The sequence below is a fragment of the Thermobia domestica genome, chromosome 8 (assembly GCF_964235325.1).
Source record: "Thermobia domestica chromosome 8, izTheDome1.hap1.1, whole genome shotgun sequence".
In the NCBI taxonomy this organism is placed as follows: domain Eukaryota; kingdom Metazoa; phylum Arthropoda; class Insecta; order Zygentoma; family Lepismatidae; genus Thermobia; species Thermobia domestica.
The window spans coordinates 71,337,930-71,361,378 of record NC_137461.1 but is presented as its reverse complement, the minus strand read 5'-3'; the positions used below and the strand labels follow the sequence as shown (position 1 = coordinate 71,361,378).

General features: G+C 35.0%; 1 protein-coding gene across 2 annotated transcripts in view; it reads left to right on the top strand.

Moving 5' to 3' along the window:
• The first annotated feature begins 591 nt into the window (after nucleotides 1-591).
• LOC145692988 (uncharacterized) overlaps nucleotides 592-23,449 on the top strand; it is a 59,854-nt gene continuing 36,996 nt past the window's right edge. The window contains exons 1-3 of one of the 2 annotated variants that reach the window (XM_081768616.1): nucleotides 592-660; nucleotides 4,824-4,909; nucleotides 16,583-17,037. In XM_081768616.1, the coding sequence (XP_081624742.1) occupies nucleotides 4,908-4,909; nucleotides 16,583-17,037 (457 nt within the window). In that variant the 5' untranslated portion in view covers nucleotides 592-660; nucleotides 4,824-4,907. The remainder of the gene's footprint in view (nucleotides 661-4,823; nucleotides 4,910-16,582; nucleotides 17,038-23,449) is intronic. The other variant, XM_081768618.1, reaches the window with a different exon arrangement.

The following is a 23,449-nucleotide window of genomic DNA, read 5'->3' as shown; positions in this document are numbered from 1 at the left end:
TGCTTAGCCACAAGGAAGTTCCAACAGTATAGCTGTAACGTAGTAAACTTTACACCCGTCTTGAAAAGTTATTGACAACAAAGATTTACAATTTTGTTTTAAATAATATTATTTCGAAAAAAATGTAAATATTTCAGCGACATGTATTAATTTTACTTTTGCTAGACTTTTAGAGGAGGTGCCATAAAGGGGCGAGTGAACTAAGAATGTGCCCGATTGTCAGACTCCCTGCACACATCATTCAATAATAGATTTGTATGCGAACAGGATATACATTAGATAGTAAACACAAAATGAAAAATGACACCACGGAACGGAAGAATAATTTTAAATCACATGAAGTTTCCTGCCAAGAAGATATTTTACTTAGAATCGTTCTAGGCAGACAATTAAATATGTAACAATTATTTATGGAAAGACTTGGTGTTGAAAGTATAAAGTACATAAAACAAATACAATCAGTGCATATGTTGTTCCATTGCAGATAGAGAATGACGTAATCAACATCCCGTTGTGACCCAGTCTTTAACTCTAGAGTGACGTAGAAGAGCCTAAAATAGCACCGTTCCATATTTACCTTGTCCAAGTTTCCACTGGTTTAAACACCATCGGGATTCTGCTACGAAAAGTTGGCAGTGTTGTTTAGTGGAATCTCACACAGTAAGTCTTTGGTCTTCATATGTTTCATTTCTTTCCTCTCAGAAGATGTTATTTAACAAACATTCATACTAACCATTTATTTTGTAAGAGGATGTTAGATTATGACTATTTTTTTTAATATTTACAGGAAATAATACATATCTTTAACCTCTAGTTGGATGTTTGTCTAAGATGACTATTAATAACTGGGCATTTTATCGTGTAAATAATATACAGTTTATCCCACTTCACCACCATTTCTACAGTATTACCAACAACACCGATAGCAAAAATTATTACTATTTGCAATTAAGGACATACGATTTTAACTAAAATATGAAATATAATTTTCAAATAAAGAGAATGAAAACAAAAGTACTGCTTTAGTTTGATATTTGGTTACAGAAGATAGCCGCGGCGTTCCATCAATATAGATAGATAACTATATTGGTTTGAAAAGATTAGAACATAAAACGTAAGGAAAATATATCCTTAAAAACCTTCATCGTGTCACCTGGAGTGCATCCAGAAATTTTTGTTAGTAGGGGTCCAATATCACAAGCCACTGCATCTATTTAGTATTGAACGGGTACTGTTCTCCACCCGAAAAGACGATAAGTAATTGTAAAATACTTCCATCTATATTTTCAGGAAAATAATAGAACCAGATTGTTTTTATAAGAGAAAGAGTACAAATTAAGTATAAAATCAAATTTTCATGCTACATCAATCATTTCCCTGTTAAACAAATATAATTTTATTGAGAACATGTACAAAATACATGTTGAGTTAGGAAGTTTTGGGGGATCTGGATGCAGTGGACACCCCGTGAGTGCATCCCTGAGTATCACCGATAGATTTGTGTTAATATAATGAATATTAAGATCACGTACCCGTTAAAATCTGAAAAAGGCTTAATTACATTATTTGTTTTTCACAATATGGTATCCTTATCCCCAACTTACATTTATGTTTTAATAGTTGAGTAAAAAAAATATTTTGTAGAATTTGAGTTTTCTGCTCCGTATCAAAATATAGTCTAACTACCTTTATCCTGTTCGGTCTTATAGGTATATAACAAAAACTTAAAGTTCTGGCAGTTGATGGAAAATGCCAAACCATGTTATTGATGCTAACAGTCAAACCACTCAATTACTAATAACTTCAGGAAACCAAAGTCTATTTATTCATTTATTAACCTACATCTCGTAGGATGTTTATCTCTATAAAATATGAGTGATCTATGTAACACGCAATTGTTAAAATTCCACTAATATCAGGGCTGATTTGTCCATGTAGGCGAACTAGGTAACCGTATAGGGCTGCAAATTTTAGGGGTAGCGCACCGGTTTTTCTTTTTTCTTTTTTTTTTCTTTGCAGAGTTTGTAACATTTACAAAACGAAAATAATTAACTAGCTACGTAAAAATATTAAAGTTAGTTAAAATAGATGGTAGCAAGACTCGCCGTGTACTGGATGGAAATCGAAATAACATTAACTTATGTTCAGGTCAGGAGGGTGTTTTTTGCTTAGGTAAAGATCCTTTAACTGAAGAAAAAAGGATAATAGAATATATCCCTAAATCAGGGAGCGCTGCAATATTTCAAGCGTAGAATATCAAAATACCTAAAGCCGATCCTGAAAAACTTCAATATTGCATTTAGTACTAGCTAAGTGAAAACTTAATTGTTTACAATTTGCATTGCGAAGTGCATTTAAAAAAAAAAATCCCAGTTTCTGGTTATAAATGTATCTATGTATGAATACAATATGAAAGTTATCTTGATTTGCTTTGAAGCAAATTCCTTGCTCGCTTCCTTCAAGTTATTCAACACCAACCAACATATATTTGCGAATGGTTGCATAAGCACTGGCGTTATTTAGCTTCATTTACTTTTAAGCGACATTTTTTTTTAATATTATTTCTGTGTGGCATACTACTGGAAATTTTCTTCTTCTAAAACTGATCAACTACAGTCCTAAGGACCATACGAAATTTGATGATCAGTGAAATAGTTTAGAAGAAGAAGACGGAAAACCAAAAATACACTTTCCTGCGAAGAATCGAACTTCACTCCCATTGTTTTTTGCAGAACTATGTCCAATCACTTTTTGATTTTGCTGTCAATTTCATCTTTTAAAATGCTGTCATTTCCCATTATTGTATTAATTTGACAACAGCAGACATATTTCGATCACGACATGCAAAATTCCTAACACTTTAAAGTTACTGCAGAAATGGAACTCTTGACTCAACAACTCAGTGGCAAACATCAAGTAAGAAGCACTCAGTTCGACTTCTTGATGTTACAGTGTATATTCCAATCAACGATATTTAAAAAAAAATCTTTTTAAATTTGGGTGGGATTTACTACCTGGTGGGGGGGACAGTGAATAGAATTGGTTTCTATTTCGTTAATTGTTTATAATTATGGTTCTGCTTAGTCTAATCGCTAATTCTCTCGCCTTTCGTGCGAACGCTCCCGGGTTAGATTCCCGATGGGGACACTCGGTCGAAAAGTGTAATATCTTTCTTATGCCAGCTATTCTGAGTAAGTTTTTTTCTGGGTTTTCCTCATTCGTACTAGGCAAATGCCAGGATGACCTACAGATTGCTTAGATAGGTCCCAGATTGCTTTTTAACTTCCGCTTTCCCCGGATAGTGTACTCACCGAAGAACGTCATCCCTCATACGTGAAGGGCTTAAGGCCATAGGTTCCGACAATGCCCAGAAATATGTATTGTTTATAACTTAATATATGGGACATTCGCAAGGCTTCAAACTTGTACACTAGAAATTTACATTACATCATGAATAAAAGTTCTCCTATGTACTTGGAAACGATAAGATTTGCATGGTAAAATATTCAGATGTTTCCATTAACCGTATACTAGTACATCGTTAAAAGGAGTTTAACGAGTTACACAAGCAGTGATGAATTTTCCCTACCGGAGCTACAAAATGCCATCCCGAGCATTTCTCCGATCGTGATCAACCTTGGGTTTTAACAGTACTGTTTTCACTCCCGCTAATGCCAATTACTCCTGGAAAATTTTCTGAAATCATAAATTTTCAGGAGTTACAAATATTCTGGTTAGAATCAACCCAGTGACGTTAAAAATCCAATTTAACACTACAGTCACATGTAATACTCGTTTTAACATTTTACAAGTTATGTGCAGGTAACTTGTTTCAATTTGTTGACACTTTTTGTGTCACGTGTAACGTCTTATATAACGTGTGAATAAATGCCACAAATGGTACGACAGGTGAAAAAAATATTGGAGACTCCCCCAAAATGGAACCAATAAACACTTTGAGGTGATGTATGCTTGCCAAGTGGGTCGTTGTAGAGTTGGATCTACGAGCAAATTGTTAGTTGTTGGTTGTAGTGGTACAAATGCAGTGCATAGTTTGAATACCTGAGGCATTGGCCAAAATCAAAGGAAGGAGAAAAAAGTGGAGCTTTCCACGCAAGGACAACTTCTGTCGATCCCTCCCTCATTCTGGGTTTTCCCATATGTTTTGTTGCACATTACAAGGCACGCTCGTTTTATAGAGTGCTGTTAACAGAAACAAACAAGACAGAACAACTAATTACAAATTGTATTCTTTTTTTTCCTTCCTCCCTTTGTGTCATCTACATTCGTGCCAGATTTCATGTATTTACGTTTAGTAGCTTCGACCACCCCGTGTGATATCCTAGTGGACTACATAGACTGAATTACAGATTCGAATTCTGTAATTTCAAAACTCTTGTCAATATGTCCTAAAATACACAAAAGATAACATACTCATTTATGATAATAGCATGATTGAATGCAAATAATTTATGTAAGATCAATACTCATAGAATAATTCTATTGAACCTTCATGACTGATATATTTTAGCATCTTAATAAGTTTTAATAAATGAGTAAAGTCTTGTAGATAAATAAAGGTACATTATTTCTGGTTTTTGTAAAACATTGAAATTATTCTTTTCCGTAAAATGCTTGTTATATTTTTTGAAACTAATTTTTCTTCTTCTGTTATTAAAATCTTTCAATCTTTAATTTATATTCTATCATACAGTAAACTCTAGAGTATAATAACACTGTTTGCACTATTCTATGATATTATAGAATGCTAACTGTATTGCATGCTATAATAGTGACTCTCGAGAAGTGTGCTTTTCTTTCAGAACTGTCTCTGCAGCAATAAGAATAATTGAGACTGATACATTCTAAATTTGGAAGATTTCTTCGACGCTGTCTAACATAATATCATGTAAGTGCTTTGCCTCACTCTTCCATATTAATAACTTGCATGTTTATTTGTTACTTAAATACTGTTTTAAGATAAGAGTTGGAGTAGAATAGTTGAATTGTTGTTTGTACGGAATTGAGTTTGTACGGAAGTGAGTCAGTTTTCTATATTTAATCTGTTCGAGAAATCTCTAGTAGAACGGGATGTATGTGATGAGGCCTTTCATATGCAATTGGACTTGATTTATTGCATTTCCATAAAAATGGGGCAGACCTTCAGTATAAATTGGTGTGAGAATATGTTGCTGGTAAAATAAATGGGGAGTTGATTTTGCAGTTTTTAGGCACCTGCCGAATTGTTAACTTGCCTTCATAGCAGTATCCCGCGACAACCAGAAATCTCTTCGAGAAACTTGATTTGCACTGATAGATGAAGTCAGGATGACTTTTTTGCATCTCGTGGGGTGTACGTTAAGACTCGAATTTTGCCACAATTTGGTAGATAAATCAATGTTTCGTCGAGTGTGACAACATACTTTTATTTTTTTTCGGATATATGGTGTTCGTAGAGATGCCTGCAGTGGGTCCTTCTCTCCCTACGATGGGCCGCAGTAAGGACATGTCCACGACTTTTAACACAATCTTTAGCTTTAATTTCCCAAGTAGGTTGCGGTTCACAGTTAACTGTACCACGTGCAATCGTCTTGCCATCATACGTTTTATAGAAGGGTTTTCCTGCAGAGCCATTCAGGACAAATTCCGAGCTACTGGTAGATTCACTGCAGTATACGATCGCTTTCTACTTCCCTTACTGGGTGAAGGAAGTGCTGAAACGTCGTGGTGTTATGTCGATTAATTATGTTCTTAATGATTTTTGACCGCAATGCACATCAATATACTCTGCATTGTTTTTTTTTTGAATCTGTGTCATGGAAAATATTGTGTGGAAAAGTGTTACAACATAACCTTTCGAAAAACCAGCTTACCTTGGGACCCATGACACACACACCATACACACACAAACTTACCGAGATACAAGAGGACTTTGGCTTTCTCATGCTGTTTGAATCACTCGAATCGGTCGATCTTGTGAGAAGGGGTATAGGTTTAAAATCGGACACGTACAGACGGATCAACCTTCTGTATAACATAGTATTGATAAGATAATTATATGATTTAGTAATTAGAAATTGGAAGCTCTATGAACTATTTTTTTAAATATCCTTGTATGCTAAAAGATCTCTGCCAAAATTTGAGATGACAGTTTTCCTCCAAACATTTGGAAATGGCTTTTCGAAATATTATTCTATATAGTATTCTGTACAACTTTGATAATAAAACCATTAATATTGATATTAGTGGTAGAAATATGGAGAATCGGTTGCTGTACACCACGTAAAGGAGTTTTGTTTGTAACTGTACACAACTTGAAAATTGAAGTTCGAAATATTTAACGGCTCAATAATGTACACTCTTGTCCAAAATAATTGTCGCATATCTATAACTGTCTTCTTGTAAGAATAGAATTTGATAATGATTTTGCAGAGCACTTTTAATACTGACATTATGTGTATAATTGGGAAATGTATATTTCTGGTGAATTTCATAGGAAAAGAATTGTAAGTACGAAAATTAGAATGAGTAAAACAAAATGTTGCTAAATGGACAAAAAAAGGTTTTATTTTCGTTTTATTGTTCTTATTTATTGCTCTTTTGACATGAAATTTGCCACATACATGTCTTTGCCTATTATACACATACTAACATTATAAGAAATACCGGGCGAATTTGTTATTCCTACAACAACATATTTATTGACATGTGACAATAATTTTGGACATGAGTGTACTAAACCCAACTGATTAAATATAACATATGTTTCAATGTATGTAACCCACACAACCCAATCGTAATACGGGTTGCCTGACAGCCAGGCATTTACCAATCCAGTCCCATGGAATACGTGGGGAACCAACCGATTGTTGATTGTCCATATTTTGGGATCAACTAGATGGATCACCTCCACTAACGAACTCGATTTCTATCTTTTGGCCCCCTACATCCTGGCCAAAAATTAGGGTGATCCATCAAGTAATTCTTGAGGTTTCGGATCTCCGTTAAAAGCCAAATTTCTTAAAAACAAAGGACAAAAGCTTTTAACAAGATCTTTCCTGTCTAACTATCGAGCATACACAAACCATTCTAGTTAAAATGTTTGAATTTTTTATACTGCAAACAGCGTTTTATCAATCTGAAGCTGTTACGGTAATAACGGCAGTACTGCCAAAGAAAATTATTCGAAAATTTGTTGTCCGTTTTTAAAATTTTTCACTTTTTTTTTTTTTTTTTTTTTTTTTTTTTACCCAGTGAATCAGATGTATGTGTGATATATATTTTAGATTTATTGCTTTAACTTTTGAAACGAGGTATAACGCGTTATGATACGACAATAGAACTGCAAAGACAACCATTCTTAAAATTCCCGCGAGAGTAAATTTTCTGAAAAAAAAAAAAAAAATCAAGATGTTGCTTTCTCCCAAAACAACTGGATCCTGAATTTTTGATATACTATTCTTTATACTGTAGTTCATATTTTGGCACTAAAGTCGTATGTTGCAGTTATTTCCGTTACCAATCAAGTCGCTTATTTACTGAAGTTATATCAGACGTAGTTCCAGAATTTTTACTACTAGGCATTGCTAGCTGGTCAGGTTCCGTCTTCTTGAGTTCCCTCCTAAATCAAACGTTTTCTACGAATTTAATTTACTTGTTTCTCATTCAGGCTAAAGGTATGATTGGAACTAAAGAAACCTAATTTTCTATTAGCCCTAACGGAAAGGGGAAATACCCACATTCTTATGACGTAAGTACGTACAGCCAAAGAAAGTTTGAATTCTGTTTTGCCGATTGGACAATTAAACAGAATCGGTAATCGGTATTAATTCCTTGCATTCCAGGTGTCATTTTCCTATGTGCGTGCTGTAATGCCAGTTTTCGCTTATTGTTAAAAGACTGGCTAGACCGTTATATAGTTATTGTGCATTATTATTATTTTTGCTTTGTGAAACCTTTGGACTGGAAAAGAGAAACTCTGATGTTCTTAAGAGATTTTATGCTGCTTCAGGTTGGCAACACTGACCGGAGATCAAAGACAAAGACTTTCGTTTTCCGATCTCGAAGTTGCTAGTTGTTCATATCGTCAAAACAAACACATGTGTGTTGTAATTGAATGTTCCCTTAGGCCTGAGATAATACATTTTTTGTCTTTCTGTCAGTAAGGTGCTGTTATCTAAGGAGAAATAGTAGAACTAAGTCTTGCCTTGCAGTCACTAGCAAATTTCAGCATCTCCAGTATTAATACGACCCTTAATAAAGGATAGGTTTTCATGACATCCACATGGATGTCACTGGTATGCAAGGGGTTCATGTAATGGTGATAATTCCATCTTTGTTTTCAGCTAAATGAATATGCCTATGTCATGCCTGTTTTTACTCACTTCTTGAAAATTCCAAGCTTCTATGATTTTGTTGAGGAAGTTGCTTGTTCTTCTTTTTCTTTGTTCCACTACTTACTGAAATTCTACAATATTGTTATCATTTAACGAAAACAAAAATATCCGAAGTTGAGACATGTACAAATCGACAGATATTATTGAACTGAACCAAAAACATATGCGTGATTTTAAATACGCATGCGTAATTTTCGAGAAAAAAAATGATTTCTTTGTAAATTTCAAAATTGAAGCTGTACTAGGATCATACAGCTTATTGAGGTGAACCCAATACTCGCATATACCCTCATCAATCTATTCATTATACTGTAACATTAGCAAACTACAATACATAGTGTGGTTAAAGAATATACTCTATATTTATCATTAACTCTTCAATTTTAATTTCCGTTTGGATATAAAACATTGTCCAAAGATGAGACATAATATCAGTCTGTGGTTCACACTGAGCTTAACAATATAACATGCTTGGGGCACTTCTTGTAGTCAGTGTTGCGAATTTAGGTGAAAAGTCATTAAATCTAGGTGATTCGACTTCCAAGATAGCGATAAGAAACAATTTTTCCAATTAGCAACTTTTTTGGTGATTCTTAAATGATGATTTGGCAGCTTACTTACAAATCTTGCGATTTTGTGCTCGAGGACTTGTCCTGTAATTAAGCACTATTAATTCGAAGCAGTTTCTTTTCTTTCTTTTTGTTTGTTTTAATCTGCACAAGAGAGGACAAGTTGGATAAATATACAGTGTGACCACAATCTCGTTTTCTTTTCTACTACTCATTCCTCTCTTACCAAGAACAATTCCAGTCTTCAATAACGTTCAATTTGCATAGTTTCCGCTGAGAGTCACAAGTAAAGCAGCGTTAATAGCAAGCAAATTAGCTGTAGGAGCGAAACTTAAAGTGGAACGGATTTTAAACAGTAAAGATAGCAAGGGATGACAAATATTTTCACAGCCTCTTTATTCAAAATCCTCTCTGAATCTTCTGAAATCATCACTGGGTTAGATTTTTCTTTTGTAAACTTTAAATTTTTGTGCATTTTTAAATATCGTATATGTAAACACTTTATAGTCTTAATTGTGTCGAAAGTGTTATGGTTTTAATTTATAGCGACTTTTCACCCCAAGTTGGAGTCATTTCATTCCTCATTTAACAACTTTATGTGTCAATGTTTTGGCAGCATTACTCGTAAATAGTTTCCGAGAAAATCGACTTTTGTGGAGCTAAAATGAAGTACGTCATTCGTTGCCAGTAATAATTGAAAGTCTATTTTATTTTGCTGGAAGAAATTATTATTTATTTATGTACCAAATATATATAAAAAAACACATTCTTAAGAATCAGATTGTTTCTACAATTGTTTGTTTTTCTGTTACACACACATACTCCTTTACTCACATACCCCTTGTTCATGAAGATCAGGAATAGAAAGACAACCGGAATAGATAATACACCAAACGAATTCATTAAGAATATAGGAGAAAGTGCAAGAAAGAATTGTTCCGTCTGTGTAATGATATGTTTGAAACAGGAGAGTGGCCAAAAGATTTCTTGAAGGTCATGATACCGATAGTTAAGAAATCGAACCCAGAGAGACGTGAGGATTATAGAACTATTAGTCTCATATTGCATGTAGCAAAAAATTTACTTCGAATACTGAGTACGAGGTTGTATGGAAGAACGAATGAAAAAATTGAAGAAGAACAGTTGGGGTTCAGGAGAGACAAGGGCAAAAGGGATAAAGTTGGATTATTAAAGGTAATCGGTGAAAGGTTTATAGAAGAAGAGAAAGAGGTTTGTCTTGTATTTATTGACCTAGAAAAGATTTTTGATTGCGTGAATTGGGGAATGTTGTTGGGAATTCTAAAGAAAGTTGTTATATCAATATATTGCTCACAAGCAGAGGTAAAAGTTTCCACAAGACTTGTTCTTAACCCGATTTGTTATCAAAAAATGAGGGGTTTGTAACTCAAGGGTCTACTGTATTACGAATTTGTAATCGAACAACAAGAAAGTTATCCACTATATGACTTCCAAAAGTGAGTTAAGATTCCATTAGGTAAGAAATCGGATGTAAAAACGTGAATACGACAGAACTTTAGCCTCACATTTTATGCAGTCAAAATTCAGCTTGAAATATTAAGACAGGGAAGACGACCAAATTAAGGAGAAAAATATGTTTGATCTAGGATAAGAAAAAACACATTAAAGATATAATTGACAGCATCAAGTAACAGCTGAAAGCTTTTAAAACGAAGTAAAGGAAGTGTGTATATAGTGTTAATTAATTTAGGAAAGGTTTTTAATTACATAAACTGGTCAATTTTGATGAAGATAATAAAAAAAAGTTTGGGACGAAAAGCTCAGAAACTTGGGAGAAACTTGCATATCAACTAACCATTAAGAGTTAGAATAAAATAATAAATGATAGAGGATAGTAAACGGTGCTTAACAAAATATTGTTTCTTACCGACATCATTCAATATCTACAAAGAGTAATTAAGTCTGAATAGAAAAGTTGTTTCTGTAGGAGGTATGAGAGTTAAGTATTCACTTTACTGCATAATTGATGTCCTTGTTGTAGAATTTGAATAAAAAATTATCATAATGTTAGAAAACATGTAAAATTGTCAGAGAATGTGAGGTAACTACAAATATAAATAAAATGAAAGCGATAATAGCCGAAGTGTGGGAGCTGTGACAATGGCAAAATTGAGTAGACAAAGTAGTACGCAAGTGAAAATGAAATGAAACCTTTGAGTTTGATGTTCTACGGTATATACATGAAAAATAATCAAAATTTAATTTTTAACAATTTCTAATTCAATCTTTTAACAGTTCCTCTTAAAGAAACCTGCTTGACTTCTGTATATCTAAGAGTATATATATAAATGAAAGTCATTATGTTCATGACTTCATAACTCCTGAACCACCTGACCGATTTTGATCAAATTTTCAACATAGATGAGGTTCGGGGGTGCGATAGTTTCTATCATTTCACTTTCTTAGGGGAGAGGGAGGGAGAAAATATTAAAAAAGTGATAGAAAATGACTGATATCCGCCGAATCCAGTTTTCGGGTTCGCTGAGATGAATAGTGACACCTCCGATGTCATTTAAATATAAATTTAACCCACAATAGTAATATTAAATTATTATTTATATACCTAGATTACTTTTCATTATATCTTCTTTGTTGCTATCGATTTGAGAGCGCTTCAGTAAAGTAAAAAGTGAATATATTACTATTTGTTTTTTTTTTTTTATTTTAACCCAGTTTAGAGGTTAATTGACGCTAGTGTATATATAAACATTGTTTTACCGTTTGTCGTATATTATTTATCACTTTAAAGCATACGTAACGTTACAGGACCATCCTCAAAGTTGACACTTCTAGGTAGATTCGTTAGACAGTCTTTAAATATTTTGTAGTTTGAAAGGGATCACGGTACTTTTCTTATTTAATCTGTTTTCGTATTTACAAGCATAAAAAAGTAGTTTCAAGCGAAGGTCAAGTATGCCACAAAAATAAATCGTTTTGGTGATAGCGACAAAGGCGCTGACTCACTAAGAATGCTGTTTTGGCAGACACTATTGGATCTTCTTCTGTAGAGTTAAAAGTATTTACACTATATGCATATCATACGGCTGCATTTTGGAAAATTCGAACAGAACTGTTTATAGTCTATTTCTATTATTCTTGTAAATACTAGCACATAGACCCTATACTATTTACTTATCACTAGCAGATTGTCCATTCTTCACATGGGAAGAATACTTTCATTTTGGACATAAAGGGAAATGAGGGCTGAGTTTTCATTTAAACGGCATCGGAAGTGTTGCTGTTTGTCTCAGCGACCCCGAAAACTATGGATTCGACACTAATATTGGTGTCACTGTTCTCTCAGCGACTCCAAAAACTATGGGTTCAACACAAATATCGGTCATTTTCAATTATTTTAAATATCTCCCTCTCCTCCTTCCCCTCCCTTAAATTGCAGCATCAAAGTGAAATGATAAAAACCATTCGAGGCCCGAACCTCATCTATGTTGAAAATTTGATCGAGATCGGTCGGGTGGTTCAAGAGTTATGATATTACAAACAATAATCACTTTCAATTTTGTATAATAGATAATATTGATTTCTTTTGACTATAATTTCTTTGATTGATTGTTCTTTTCTTATCTTAAAGTTTCAAATCCAACAAAGTAATGTCTTAGTTTTCCTGTATGCAACAATTCTAGATCCTTGTCTTAGAACATAGAAGTTCATTTTGTTGCAATTTCTATCTCCCAGGGTCGCAAAAACTGACGTTCTGCCAATTGCTTACAAAAGCGATGATTTAATGAATAGCAGGAGTGTGTCCAAGAAATACTAAATTTCCTGTAGTATATTTTCGATTTAATTCATAATTTAGCAAAGTGTACTTTCCTAGAAACATATATAATTTTTTTTGAACAAAGTGTCTTCTTATTGAAGACACTTTGACAACTTTGTTTACACGACAAATGATCAAACGGTCAGTGCAAGCAGTGTTTGTCTGTGACCCTGAGAAACCTTGGTATGCGCATATGCTCTTGAGTAGTGGAAGTGTGAAAACGAGCAGCTGTTTTCAACATCTCACTTCTTGGCAACCGACGAAGAGGATCTAAAATAGCCTCAGACCTTCCAATGTTTCATGGAGGAAAAGCATTAGCGTCCAAAACAAATGGTCACATGATACTTCTAGTGAATTAACATAGAATTAGTCAACACAAACGCGTCACATAGTGACTCCTTCAATAAGAATGTTTCTTCTTGCACGTACTTCTCAGGTGTATCTTCGTAGGTGTATGAATGTTTTGTTCAACTATCTTAAATCTATTTTTGTTTTGTTTTTCTCATGAAAAGGGCTTTATTCAAACCTGTGTTGTTTTTGTCTGAATTTACTCAATAGTTAGTTATGCAGTGATAGTAGGAAACTTTGACAAGTTAGTTGTCGTGACGTAAAAAGAAATTCCAAAATATTTTTCAGAATATATTTACTTTCTTGATAGTTGTTTTCAATTCATTCTCATATGTTTATTTACGAAGTGTCATAAAGAAGTACTTAAGTCAGGCTTAAAAGATTGTCAAAGTTAATAAAAGAACAAATACAGTGGACTCTTTTTAATTCGAAGTCCAAGGGGACACGAAAAAACTTTGAATTATCCAACAACATTCATTTTCACATATATAACAACAAACAAACCAAAGTACTGCGCATCAAAAACATATTCATATGATGTAGATTTTACCTTTAAACCAGCTTATTATTTGCGTGATCGAATACCGCAAACTAACCAACGACATTGACTCTACATAATTCAAACTACGTGTACAATGGAATATATATTTACGTACAACACTACAACATACATTGAATAGCCCAAACAATTAAACACCAGTAACAATTTGAATATTCTGTTCTCAGCCTTAAGAAGTCACAAACCTCATTTGCTTAAATTTGATTGTTTTTGTACCGTCAATAAATCCTGAATTTCATGTATTGCGTGGAATACTATATTAATAACATTTGGTTGACTTTATCAATAATTCATCTTAAATTTTCAACCAATTCTGAAACAAGGTTAGATTGGCACACGTTCTCTATCTTTACTTCTTCCCCAACTCATCTTCATCTTTATCATTACATAGATTTTCTATTTATCTTTTGTGTTACTCTTCCCTATGGCTGCATCTGGATAACTGAAAACACGTTAAAACTGTATTTGTCTGTTTACATCTGTCCAACATTAAAAATTTTCAACTGTATTTACTTCGAATTATTCAAAACATAGGTTCAAAGTTCGATTTATCCACGATATTTTACTATTGTTTTCAATACAGTTTTCAAGGGGGATGGACTTCTGTTCGAATTATCCAAGTTCGAATTAACGAGACTCCACTGTATATGGAAGTCTTGTTAGTACAAATTATTTAAATGTTACTCTAAGTGAAGAAAGTGTGTAATTTTATCTCAGATATTAATTTTTGAGAAATCAGCATGAGAAGTCTGAGAAAATTAAGAGGCCTAATCACCGAAATTAAAATGCGGCTAAATTTTACAGTAATTATGTGATATCTTCAAGTAGATAAAAGATAATCGAAATGAGTGCGCTAGACAGTACTATTTTGCATGAGTGACCGTTATCACGAGTCACATAGTAGCTTTCCGTTTGCAGCCATTTATAAACGCGAAAAAATTGCCTATTTTCTAAATGAGTGGAAATCGAAAGCAGATAAGTGAGTCATGATAATGGTATCTCATGTAAACTAATATTATCTAGCGAGTTTTTGTTCCACTTTTCAATTATCTTTTATCTATTTGAAAATATCACATAATTACTGTAAAATTAGCGATGTTTTAATTTCGCCGTGATGAGCCCTCTTAACTTTAGATACAAGTGCCTTTGATACTGCAAATATGTAGCATAAATATAAATACTCGAATTCGAAGAAAAAATTTACTCTAACAATTTCATACGAAATTAAGCACATTATACTGTAATGAGAAACTCCATAATATTCATACTTGGGCCGATAGCGTGATATTGTAAACCAATTCTCTTGAAGGCGAAATAGTTTGGTGAGAAACAGTCTATAGTTTGAGGGTGTATCTTGCATAATGGTAACTGCGCCGAACTCAAGTCTCGGATGTGGTTCCGAGTCCATCTTAATAAGTAAGTCCGTACATAGCCTTGGAGTTGTATAAGGACACAGGACACAAAAACTCAAGCTACATCATACCTTATGATACAGCAGATGTAATAAAGATAAATAAAAACTCAAGCTACATCATACCTCATGAAACAGCAGATGTAGTATAAACAAATAAAAACTCAAGCTACATCATACCTTATGAGACAGTAGACAAATAAAAACTCAAGCTACATCATACCTTATGAGATAGTAGATGTAATATAGACAAACAAAAACTCAAGCTACATCATACCTCATGAAACAACAGATGTAATATAGACAAATAAAAACTCAAGCTACATCATACCTTATGAGATAGTAGATGTAATATAAACAAATAAAAACTCAAGATACATCATACCTCATGAGACAGCAGATGTAATATAAACAAATAAAAACTCAAGATACATCATACCTCATGAGACAGCAGATGCAATGTAGACAAGTACAATAAATCGAAATGTTTAAGTGGAACTAGCCAGAAGCGCTCTCATACGCGGACTTTTGGTCAGTTTTATATATAAACTTTTGTAAGTTAGTTCATTTTCGACAAATAATCGTCTGTTGATTTTCACTCTCAATAGTTGAGTTTTGAGCGCAAAATCATACCCACTTGCACACTCACTTGTAAGAAAAACCTATGTTGAAATGAAATTTTAATCCTAAGTCGTTTGGAGATCTTTATCCCTTCTTTGAATTGAATAAATAACCATTCAGAGCTATAGTATTCCAGTGAAAAGAAGAAAGAAAAACAAACTCTTTTCACAGTATAGTTTTCACAAAGTTTCCCTAATCTACCCATTAAAGAGTAGTAATTTAATTTCATGATTTCATATATATAACTGGATGCATGCAAAAAAACCTTAGTCCAAATTATGCAGATAATACTATTGGTACTTAAAAGTATTTATGACTCCTTACATATTACGTAAAGTACATATATGGACTTTGTATATCTGTTTACATTGTGTACAATTTTATATTTTAAAAATTCAGAAACAAGTGTTAAAGTCTGTTCTCATTTCAAGCAAGACTGCTTAAAGGGTGTATAGTTTACAAAAAAAAGCGTGAACACTGACTCGACGCAGACTAATACTTGTTTCTTCGAGCGACTAAGAATTGTGCTTTCACAAAGATGTGATCACATGGACAATTACAACTCATCTCTAGATTCGATTTCCTCGGACGTCCGCCTCTGATATCAAATTCTGACTTCATGTGGTGTCTAGTCGTGACTTCTCTGTGCCCAGACTCATTTAATACAAAGTTGAACAACTTTTGACGTCCTTCAATTAACAAACTTGTCCACAATGTGACGACACTGGCAACCCTTTTCTACTAGATTAGCAGAAAGAAGCAAAAGTTACGATGAGCCCACTGTAGATGGATGAGATCAAATTTAATTTATTTACAGACCAGTTGAAATATTAGAAATACTTAAAACTTCTTTTGTATTTACAGGTTTTCTCCCGTTTACGTCTGCCCAATGCCAGCGCCCAACCAGCAAAAGGGTCCTCCTGCTCAAAGGACAACTTTTAGACCTCCTTGGCTAAAGGATACTCCAGAAACAAATCAACCAAACCAACCAGCACCATGGAGGCGACAAAGCAGAGACGAGCAAACTGCTAGCTCATCAAACGCAGCTCCGGAACCAAAGAAGGCTCAGAATGTGGACAAAACCCCTGCGAAGAAATCAAGCACTGTTAAAGTAGAAGTTAAAAATGATGCTGTTTCTGCTCCATCTTCTGGCCGAAAACAAAGCAAAATCACCATTATACCATCAGCTCCTGCGGTGACTGCTCCGGAGCCGAAAGAGAATGGAACAATGCCACCAAAGGCGCCTCCCCCACCAATACCAAAGGCTCCACCAATGGCCCCGCCAGCGCCACCACCACCTCCTCCTCAACCAGGAGTAGGTAAGTTTCTGGATAGTATTTGGCATATTTATGTTGTTACTAAAGTGTAGTATTTTTGTCAGTAACATGTGAAGTCTTGAAAAAGAAATACTGACAGGAGGTTAATATTTAAAAGGGAGAAATCTGTAATTCTCAGTTTGTCTATCATCTTAGAGGTTAATATTTAAAACGGACAAATTTTAACTTCGTTTGGTTTCCTAAATAAAAATAAATAAATAAATTAAAATCTGAAATCTTATGGTGAATGAGTTTTACAAAAGATATGAACACTTTTCGATTAACATTTTGCAAGAATCGTCTGAAATTTTGCATAAATTTATGAAAATTGGCTATTGCATATTAGATAATGTCGTTTCTTCTAAGAATGGAACTGTTTTCATACGACAAATGGCTACATCGATCCGGAAAAGTAGAAGGACTTCCTTTTCCACTTAATCGTCTAACACTAGTTTCTTTATCTATTATAGCCAAACCTCTACCAGTTATCACTTTAATATAATTCCATAATTTTGTGGTATCTTTACTTCTTACACGGGCTCTTCAAGTGTATTATTCTTGTGTAAACTACACAAAATGTTAGTATTTGTCTACGTTGGTCACTGTTACTTCTGTAGGAAAAGTAGTTATTGTTCTTTAGGTGGAAGCAGAAGTGCATGCTAGCTGTATCCGCTTCTGCTTCCTATTAGAGTATAATAATAATAACAGTTCTACTTCTATAATTCAGTTTATATTAGTTCAAATTAAGTACGAGATGACAGTTTTTTTTTTTTAATGAACAACTTAGGTTTTACAGTACAATATTCAATTGGTATTCAATTAATAGTCTTAACCCAATTTCATTTTATGTCCCCTTTCTCACCACTATACTTTCCCCGAAAAAGCCGATGACCCAGTTTACCTCATTAGTACTTTCAGTATACTGTAGCTAAGTAGATGAAATGCTAATTTTGATTTATTACACAGGGACGTATACAGGGTGTTTCAAAACAACACCGACAACGTTTGGGAGCTGATTCCTGATATGAAGATAAGACAAAAAGTATAGATTAACCTGGGTGCACAAATGCTTCCTTTTGGAGTTATAGGCTGCCGAAAACATGAAAAGAATGAAGTTTAAAGGTCCATAGCTGCAAAAGTATGGGACCTATCGTATCAGGTCAAGACTTTACTTAGGGACTAATATGCGCGCTATTCAGAAATACATGTTTCAGAATCCTAAGGTACTCACGTAACAATTTTTATAGAGGGAGTTTGGCTATGGCCATATAATTTGAAGTACTCACCAACTACCTCTATAAAAATCGTTGCGGAAGTACCGCTGAAACTTGAATATTTGGATAGCGCACATACTAGTTCTTAAGTGAAGTCTTGACCCGACTACAGTAGATCCCATAGTTTTCGAGCTATGGATCTTTAAATTTATTTTTTTTTTTTTCATGTTTTCGGCAGCATATAACTCCGAAATGAAGCATTTTTGCCCCCAGGATGGTCTATACTTTTTGTTTTATCTTGGTGTCAAGAATCACCTCCCAAACGTTGTCGGTGTTGTTTTGAAACACCCCGTATAAGGGGAATATGGAGAACACATGAGCCATTCAGAGCGCAAGAGAATCAAGTACAATCACCAAACTTGTGCGAAAGTGAAGGGACATATAAAGTTTGTACAGTGCGTATAAATACATGGAAAACTTAACACTATTTTTTACATTAGATGAGTTATTTACAGTATCTGGACACGACTCTTTTAAACTCTGAAAGGAGCTTCAGATACTGATCTAAAAGATTAAATAAGTTCAAAATGACTCAAAAATGGACTTGATTCCCTTATGCACTGGACCTGCCATACATGTACTATGTATAATGCATTCCTTTCATTACATGTACTATATACAGGGCCGGCTCTACCACATGTGCAACATATGCATTTGCACGAGGCGGCAAATTTCGATGGGGGGGGGGGAAATCTGTCATAACTATATTATTTAAAATAAATATTTCGTGTTGGAAACAGACTTCATGATGATAGTAGTTAACTTTACTGCTCTGACCTATTTGAATACTACATTCATAAATCATGTTCAGGTCACATTAGTTTAAGGTCACATGGACAATACTAAAGCACTGGATCAAATGAATCCCAGCATGAATTGCTTGATTGTCATCAAATAAAGAAGTCAATTCTCGAACAGTAGCCAACACCTGTTCCATGTAGTCAGTTATCACAGTTTTGATATGAAAACTAGTCTTGTCTTTGTCACAAACAAGCTCCTTATCATTGAAGGTGGAAACAAGTTTTTTTTTTTTTTTTTAAATTTTTCAACAGACGTAGAAGGAAAATCAAGAAATAAAGCTCAAAGAGCTAGTTGTACTAGAATTGCAAACTAATGTATTGACATTGAAGTTCGATATTGAATTCTATAAAAAAGGATTACCATCTTTCTTCTGCATGTGTGTTTCCTTTATCTTTCACTACGAAAGTTTTGAGATGTGAAATAACTTACATACTTAAAATCAATTTAACACTTACATTTTCTCAAAGTATTCACCATTACACTGTACACACTTTTGCATCCTCGAAAACCACTTTTGGAAGCAGTGTTGCCAGTCTTTTTCTTCAAGTGTTGAAAGTTCATTCTCGTAAGCCACCACAGCTTCTTCAAGGCTGCAAAATCTCTTCCCACCCATGCGATCTTTGATCCTGGGATACAGAAAAAATCACACGGGACCAGGTCAGGGCTATACGGCGAATGAGTCATAAGTTTGACCTCCGTAGATTCTAAAAACTGAATTGTGATGTTGACCGTGTGTGCGGACGCGTTGTCATGATGAAGCAGGATCCCATGCAATCCAGTTCTTGGACGCCGTTCCCGAAGCTTCTGGAACACTTTTGTTAGGCAAACAGCGGTGTACCACTGAGCAGTAACAGTCCTTTGGTCTTCAAGTGGAACAGTTGCAACATGGCCAGATTTGGAGAAGAAAGTTGCGACTATCTTTCCCACACTTCGCGGTCGCTTTACTTTCGTGGGTGGATTTTCGTCTGGAAAGATCCAAACTGTAGACTGGCGTTTATTTTCAGGGTCAACTTGATAGATCTAAGTCTCGTCACCAGTAACAATGTCAGAGACGCGTCGAGAATTGCCTCCATTAAATTTTGCAAGCATTTCTTCACACCATTCCCCACGCATGCGCTTCTGCTGTACAGTCAAAGTGTGAGGCACCCAACGAGATGAAACCTTCCTGAGCCGAAGATGATTATGAAGACTTTTTGTTACTGCTGGCGAACCAATTTTCACTGTAGATTCAATGTCCTTGAAAGTTGTTAGAGGATTTTCTCGAATCATTTGTTCCACAGCGGCAACGTGTTCATCTGACACAGCTGTTGCCGGACGTCCAGCTCTCTCTTCATCTTTAAGCGATGTCTGGCCTCTTCTGAATTCACCAAACCACCGAAAAATTGTAGCACGGGAAGGAGCAAGGTCCCCAAATGCCCCCCGCAAACGGTCAAGGCTTTGTGTCTCGTTCAAACCACTTTTGAAATCGTAAAGGATCATTGCCCGAAAATGTTCCCTTTCGAGCTCCATTCTAGACAGCCGAATACTGTTCACATCAACAAACAAGTGAAGGCGATACGGCCACACTGATAAGCGAGGCGAGTTGAAACTTACTTCGCTTCTTCGCTCTGGATACCACTACCGAACGCAATTGTTGGAATTCAAATACTGCGCCACAACAATGCGTATCTCAAAACTTTCGTAGTGACCCTCGTAGAATAATAGATTATTATTTAAAGAAAAAACAGTCATAGCGAAATTGTATTTGTAGTGTTTAGCAGTAGCGGCTCGTAGTCTGTACAAGCACCGGTTGCAATGTTGCAATATCAAAGGTATGTAGGTACGCGGAAGTGTTCCCCTCCCCCAGCATTCTTGAGTCCTATCCAAGAAATATTCAGGAAATATGAAGAGGAAAGTCTTTTAAGCTCTATTTGTATATTATTGATTAAATTATTTCTCTAATATTAATTTAATATATAAGCTATTTTCTTTTTTTCAAACAACCACTATCAATGTACGTTTATACACTATTTATATACAAAACCTCTACACTCATGTTATTAAACACGAGATAAATCGAATATATAGTATGTGCTGTAAGCCATGAATGATGGCGTTAATCCGAAAAGAAGAAAAGAAGCAAAAAACTTGCATGCACGCAGTTAAACAAAATTATTTAATTATATAAACTATGCATTATTTTAGAATGGAAGGTCTTTCTTCGATCTTTCGGGCTTCAAATTTTTCTATGACTTTATTGAAATCTGAAATGCTGCTCGCCAAGTTTCTCTGAATAGAAAGCATCGCTACCGCAAATATTTTCCGCTTTATTTTCTTTAGGGTCCAGAAACACCTGTCTCCTCCGACAATATGCATTTTGTTAGCATTTCTTTGTATAAATATACGGAACAAAAAGTCAATTTTCAGGAACCACGTTTTTTTTTTTTTTTTTGTCTGTAAAGAAGCATGAAATCTAAGATGTTTTCCTTTGAAAATGAAAAAAAAATAGTTTAACATTCCAGCAAATTAGGCTAAAGAAGACAGATGAGTATTGGAAGTGAATGATTTGATATTAGTTTATGCTCTCCGCCGGAAATCGAACACGTAATAATGTGCACGAAGGACACAGAGCTAGGAGTTAGACCATAGCCGTCTTTAGGAAGGCCCCGGCTTTCGGTGTGGCAACGCTGTTCCCCACACCGCTTGACACCTGCGTGCAGTTAGCCCCCCCTCATGCTAAATTTAAAATTATTTTTATGTCAATCGTTTGATCATCGTTTGATCAGGTATGATCAACAATTTTTAACGTTTGATCAGCTTTACTAACAGAAATATAAGCGATATTTAGTAGGGGGGGCTAACTACACGCTAGCCCCCCCTTCACGTCAGATTCGAAATTTTTTGATGTCAATCGTTTGATCATCGTTTGATCAGGTTTGATCAACAATTTTCAACGTTTGATCAACTTTAGTAACAGAGATATAAGGGTTCCAAAATGGGGGGCCAGCCCCCCCTTCACCTCCGATTCGACTTTTTCTTATGTCAATCGTTTGATCATCGTTTGATCAGGTATGATCAACAATTTTTAACGTTTGATCAGCTTTACTAACAGAAATATAAGTGATATTTAGTAGGGGGGGCTAACTACACGCTAGCCCCCCCTCATGTCAGATTCGAAATTTTTTGATGTCAATCGTTTGATCATCGTTTGATCAGGTTTGATCAACAATTTTCAACGTTTGATCAACTTTAGTAACAGAGATATAAGGGTTCCAAAATGGGGGGCCAGCCCCCCCCTTCACCTCCGATTCGACTTTTTCTTATGTCAATCGTTTGATCATCGTTTGATCAGGTATGATCAACAATTTTTAACGTTTGATCAGCTTTACTAACAGAAATATAAGCGATATTTAGTAGGGGGGGCTAACTACACGCTAGCCCCCCCTCACGTCAGATTCGAAATTTTTTGATGTCAATCGTTTGATCATCGTTTGATCAGGTTTGATCAATAATTTTCAACGTTTGATCAACTTTAATAACAGAGATATAAGGGTTCCAAAATGGGGGGCCAGCCCCCCCTTCACCTCCGATTCGACTTTTTCTTATGTCAATCGTTTGATCATCGTTTGATCAGGTATGATCAACAATTTTTAACGTTTGATCAGCTTTACTAACAGAAATATAAGCGATATTTAGTAGGGGGGGCTAACTACACGCTAGCCCCCCCTCACGTCAGATTCGAAATTTTTTGATGTCAATCGTTTGATCATCGTTTGATCAGGTTTGATCAACAATTTTCAACGTTTGATCAACTTTAGTAACAGAGATATAAGGGTTCCAAAATGGGGGGCCAACCCCCCTTCACCTCCGATTCGACTTTTTCTTATGTCAATCGTTTGATCATCGTTTGATCAGGTATGATCAACAATTTTTAACGTTTGATCAGCTTTACTAACAGAAATATAAGCGATATTTAGTAGGGGGGGCTAACTACACGCTAGCCCCCCCTCACGTCAGATTCGAAATTTTTTGATGTCAATCGTTTGATCATCGTTTGATCAGGTTTGATCAACAATTTTCAACGTTTGATCAACTTTAGTAACAGAGATATAAGGGTTCCAAAATGGGGGGCCAGCCCCCCCTTCACCTCCGATTCGACTTTTTCTTATGTCAATAGTTTGATCATCGTTTGATCAGGTTTGATCAACAATTTTCAACGTTTGATCAACTTTAGTAACAGAGATATAAGGGTTCCAAAATGGGTGGCCAGCCCCCCCTTCACCTCCGATTCGACTTTTTCTTATGTCAATCGTTTGATCATTGTTTGATCAGGTATGATCAACAATTTTTAACGTTTGATC